The 5690-nt window shown below is 44.7% G+C and overlaps 1 protein-coding gene across 3 annotated transcripts in view; it reads right to left on the bottom strand.

The window, feature by feature from the left end:
* Kcnip4 (potassium voltage-gated channel interacting protein 4) overlaps window positions 1-452 on the bottom strand; it is a 1150698-nt gene extending 1150246 nt beyond the window's left edge. The window contains 1 exon segment of one of the 3 annotated variants that reach the window (NM_181365.2): window positions 15-452. In NM_181365.2, the coding sequence (NP_852030.1) occupies window positions 15-75 (61 nt within the window). In that variant the 5' untranslated portion in view covers window positions 76-452. 3 annotated transcript variants of the gene reach the window in all.
* Between the last annotated feature and the right edge of the window lie 5238 nt (window positions 453-5690).

Raw genomic sequence — 5690 nt, 5'->3', positions numbered from 1 at the left:
CCGTCGCATCCTACCGCCTGTGGAGCTCGCCTCCTCCAGCTGAGCCGAGATGCTTTCCACCCTTCTCACGTTCATCTTTAGGGATGATAGATGCTGGAGCGACACTCTTAGAGTCCACTGACCCAGGGGCGTCTGGCGAGGGGTCCGCCACCGGAGCGCACAGCCACTCTGTCCTGGGCGACCAAGGCGCTGGGAGCTGGAGGCGGCGGCGGTGGCGGCGGGCAGGGCGCGCGGAGCCGCTGCAGGTGCAGAAGGAGGCCGGCGGGGGGCGCCGGGGGCGCTGTGCCACGCTGGGTAGCAGAGCTACGCGGGTGGTGGGGGCCAGGACACCCGCCGCCGAGAAGCCCGGAGCGCTGTACCGCCAGACAGAGCGAGGCGCCCCCCGCCCCTGGCACGCTTGGCACCTCCTCTGCCACCTGCTGCCAAGTCACTAAAGGAGGAAGTGGAGGAGGCTGCAGCGGTGGCTCAGGTGACAGCAGACGCACCAAAAAAAAAGAAAAAAATGAGAGACCTGAAGCGGCTTAAGGCTAAGCAGGGCACCTTTTGTGGTTTTCCAATGCTTTATCTGAGGGCCCACTGGGACCCCTTTCTGCTTCACATAGAGCCTGGACCTAGGCTGGTTCAAGAAGTCTTTGACAAAGAAACTTAGTTCAGGGTCCCTAGAGGGTCAGATTCTGCCCTGGGTTCGAAGGACACCAGAAGGCAAGGAGATGTCCTTCTCGGAACCAGGCAGAGTGCCAGCAACTCCTAGACAGGAAAGTTCTCAAGTACAACTCAGTCATGAGACTAGGAGAGAGGTTGGAGAATGTGACTTCTAGACACTGACTAGACAAGGCCAAGGTGACCACAGCACCTTACACAGGGCAGCTGGCTGACTAGGAGACATTTCCCACAAGCGCCTTCTTCAAAAGGAGGTTTCACTGGAGGTCGCTCTGTTGCAAGGTATGGCTGAGCTCCCAGGGGATCTCATAACCCAGGGCGCTTGTTTTTCTAAGCAGACCAAGGCCAGCAATGGCTGAGAAAGACAGAAAACAACGCAATAAACCACTTGTGGTCATGGTTACTGTTGGAGAGAGAGAGCTGAGCATTAAAACACAGACTTCTCTGCTGGGAGGAGTGTATATTGCCTCCTTTAAAAAGAAAGGTCGAGTTGACCGGTTCTGTGGGCCGGCAAAGCAAATTAACTTTTGTTCGCACTTTCGGCTGCAAGGTCAATAGACCCTGACATGGTGGAAAGTCTTAAGTGTTTGTTTGGAAAGTCATTCTTTCTTCCTACACCTGCTTGGTCACACACCACCATGAAACCTTGCCCCCTTCCCCAGTGAGGACTCAATTGTCACTTATCCTTCCTTTCACCCCTCACTGGAAAGCCCTGCGATGCCTTCCACACTGCTGGTTGCAGACAAAATTCCATCTCTATTGCCCCCAGACTTCATGAGCTGATATCTATTTTATAGGTTTTAAGGAAACCAGTAGAAGTAAGGGCAGAATTACTGAGAGCAACTCTGAGGGCAGTGCAGTTGGAAACTCTGAGGAGGCTGCTGAGGCTGGAGCGAGAGAGGTGGGCAAAGTAATAGGAGAGAAGGGATTCAGGGTTAGATGGCGTGCAATCTAAACTTCTATGTAGTCAAGTACATAAATTTCTAAATAGAGTATGCTCCTTACTTCCTCCTAAGAAGTCTCCTCTCCGTCCTTCCTAACAGGTTCTACTATTTCGTTCTGGTCATGTGGCACCCGAGGACTTCCATAATCTCAAAGCAGGCTTCCCACTAGCAACCTTCTCCGCAAAGGACCACAACTGCCTCTGCAAAGGCTCACTAATATCTCTCCAGTTCTAAACGCCATCCTTTTCTCTGAATTGCTTTCTAAAGCGACCTTCGTGTGTGGGTTTCAGCTTGGCAGACTGAACTGGAATCTTAACGGTGGGCCCAAATCGAACAACTTAACTTTTCTTTCTCCTAAAATGGACAAAACAGTAGTGCCTGCCTCAGTGAACCTCTGGCAAAGATTAAATGAAGCAGAAGGCACGTTGCGTTCCTGGGCACATAGGAAGAGCTCGGTTAAAGAGATGCTATAAAGAGAATACTCCGCATCGGCCTTATCCATACCACTCCCACTTGAGTCCCGATGAAACCAAAGATGATAAAAAGGCGACACCTTACTCTAAAACAGAATTACCCTCCTTATTTACATCAGGACAAATGCACAAGTCATTCCCCATCTGCAAAATGTGCAGAATGCTTTTCGCGTGCCCCTGTCCTTCACAAGACCTTTCAGCGAGGATTAGTCCCTTTCAGTCCTTCTTCTATGTGTGCGTCTCTGGACTAGCTGTAAGGCAGCGGAATCATCTATACTAGAGAAGTTGCAACATATTAAGCCTCCAAAATATTTGGGGGGTCTGGGACTGCAACATTCATGTCTGAGTTCTTTATATGAACTCTCTGAAAAATTAAACAGAAAGATTCTCTTCTCTTACTACTGGTTTTAAATTCAACATGTGCATGAAGGCGTTGCTTACATGTATAAGTATGCAACACAACTATGTCTGTTGGTACTGGGGTCCAGAATAGGATGTCAGAGACCCTGGAAATTGAAATAGAATTACAAATGGTTGTAGCTGCCACGTGGGAGCTGGTGTTGAAAACTGGGTCCTCAGCCAGAGTAGCCAGTACTCTTAACCACTGAGCAACCTCTCTAGTCCTGTTTGCTGCCATTTTTACTGTCATTTTTAAAACTTAGCACTGACAGTCTGGGGGAAACTGTCTTGCTCATTCCATCCATTTATTGGCTTTTCAGGTGTCCCATGTTTAGGAAATATTCATCCTCTGAAGCTGTAGCCATCAAACCTAGCCTCCAAAACGCAATACATGCACCAAGATTCCCATTTTATGGGTAAGCCCAGACTTCTTTTCTAGGGAACATACGAAAACCAGATGCAAAAACTGGTAAATAAACTATGCCCCAGCCATTAACCTCAGATTTTTTGTGAACATTGCCTCAATTAATTGTTACAAAACTCTAGGAGGCCACATCTAATTTTTGCAAAAAGTAACCAATCATTTCTCAGTTTCAATTCTTCATCCACTAAAAAGAACTTCTTTTTCACAAGGTCATTGCAAGGATCAAATGAAATAATGAAAATGATATCTATTTATAAACCAAGGGATATTGTCAAAGTATCCAGAATTACCGCATTGTGCTCTGAGCTATCATAGCCTATTACTTACTGGTTATTTCTAAAAGACCACTACATTCAGCACAGGTTTCCTTCTACCCACTAGGGGTTACACAATAATAGTAAAACTTAGAATATTTATATTGCCTGAGTGCTTACTATGTATCCTGCACTCTATTAAAAACTATCACTACATCACATCACACTAAGAGGTAATGTTTTATATAGCTATTTTGTGCTGATTTAAGAACAAGGCTGAAAGTCGCAGAAGTTAAGCTGCCCACAGTCAGCCAGCTCTGAAGAAGTCCAGCTGAGATTTGAGCCTAGGTTTAACTCTTGACAAATCTTGAGCTGTCAAGCACTTCATGATGGTACTCAGACTTTAGCATATATGAGAATCACACTCGCACTTGGTGTAAAACTCCTCCGTTTCGGCTTTGATGGTGAATTGGGGGAGAAGTCTAAGACTGTCTCTTACATTAATAGATTTTATTGTTTGGAGCAGTTTTAGACTCTTAGCAAAATTTAACTGAGGTAGACAATTCCTTCTGCAGAACTTTCCTTCCTATTTCTCCCAATGACATATTGTTTCTCTGTTACAATTAATAACCAATAAGCCAAAAGCACAATGCATTTTACTAAAGTCCATAGTTTATCTATGATTTCTGAGTTTATAGGAAAAGAGGTTTCTCAGAGAGAAAACCAGGTGAGGATAAGGCACCTCAGCAAAGACGGAACTCTATGTTACAGCTTGATTTCGAGGTTACAGCCTGTAGAACTGGAGTAGAATAAACCACTATTGTTTAAACTTCATAGCTTCATATTTTGTTGTTGTTGTTACGACAGCCAAGGGTACCACATTTCAATAAAAGCAAGCTCGAGATACTATGGCTTATGGCTTATCCTCTTCTAGGAGCTTGTCAGGAATTCATCGTCTGGGTCACACATGGACTGCCTGAATCCATATACGGCTTACCAACACCCCCAGGTCCTTCCAGGTACATAGATGACACTGGAGAGGGAGCCACTCAACATGGCCCACACTACTTGATCCTGGGGTTCCTCTAGAGCCCATTTGGTGGAAAGGAGACTGGTATCATAATCTCAATCAGTTCACTGGACTTGACCTTGGCAAAACGAACCCATTTTCCTTTTGTATCATCCCCTACTCAAATGAATGGAACAGTTTCTGCCTATTAGCGTTCAGGCAAGCTACCCACAACTGTGACCACATGACTGCACCTGTCAAATTTTACTTATCCATGATTTCTCAGTATTCCAACAACCAGGCAATCTACTTTGAGATTCTCACATTAAAGGAAATATTAATGTACTGTGGGACAAATGTGAAGAAAGCACTGAATGGCCACAAGGCTAATTCTGACTTTTCTGTGCTATTAATATGTGCATAACCTGATTGTTCTTTATGACTGAAATGGAGACCGATCAGATGTTATTAGCCCCACTTTGCAGATGAAGAGACTGACCCCCACAGAGATTAAGCGACTTTCTTGAATTTTCATAAAGCACAGGAGACACAACCAGGTCACAAACTCCCATCACCTGACATCTTTCAGCATCTCACTTCTGTAAGTCTCGCCAAGTTTATATAAGTTGGCATGCTACCAAATGAACTGGAATTCTCTAAGCACTGAAACTCAGACTTGGCTTGCAGCACTGCCTTGCAGGTTAAGTCCATATTAAAAATGTAAAGTTATTATCTCACCGAACTGCATTCCTCCTGCCTTGTGGACTTGAGCAAATCCACTGGCTACAGTCTACTGTGGCAGCAGAGTTGATTAGGGGATTTGCTTCGGAAGAGAGATTTACTTTAGCCAAAGAATTCATCAGCAACTTAAATGCCATTAATGAAGTCCATGGTGAGAAGATTTTTACCTAGAACTTATCTCTAGGAATATGTCCTAATTGGGAGATAGACTCATTAAATTCTAAATTGCTTTATACCTTTGTCTTGGCCTTTTTGTTAGCTCTACACCGAACAGCGTGAAAGCTAAACATAGCAAAGTGGGGTGCATTTGCTAGTTTATTACCAGTTTGAACAAAACTGTACAAAGATAATTTCACTAAAATTAAATGATTGGTTTCTAGAGTAACCTTTTAAATCAAATTTGGATATAGCTGAAAACTATTTTAAATTACTTGCTTTCTGCACTAGACCCCATGCTGGTTGGTTGGTGTTCAGGTGGTACAGCATAGACATGTCTGGGAAGATAAAGTCTAAGTTGAGAAAGTGCCTCCATTAAATTGGTCCTACGGATGGCATTTTCCTGGTTATCGATGTGAAAGGGCCCAACTCACTATGGGTGATGACACTCTGAGCAGGTGCTATATATATTTATACACACATTATTCTGACTTTCCATAACCCCTGGTGTAGCCAGACTCTTGGCTAATTTGTGGGTTCTTTTTTGCTTCCACCCTTTCAACTAACACTAGATAGCACAGAAAAGGGAAAGAAGGGAAAGGAGGCATTATTAGTAGACTACGTCCTGAT

Source organism: Rattus norvegicus, chromosome 14 (assembly GCF_036323735.1).
Source record: "Rattus norvegicus strain BN/NHsdMcwi chromosome 14, GRCr8, whole genome shotgun sequence".
Lineage (NCBI taxonomy): Eukaryota > Metazoa > Chordata > Mammalia > Rodentia > Muridae > Rattus > Rattus norvegicus.
Note: the sequence above shows the minus strand (reverse complement) of the source record. Positions and strands in the feature narration are given on the sequence as shown.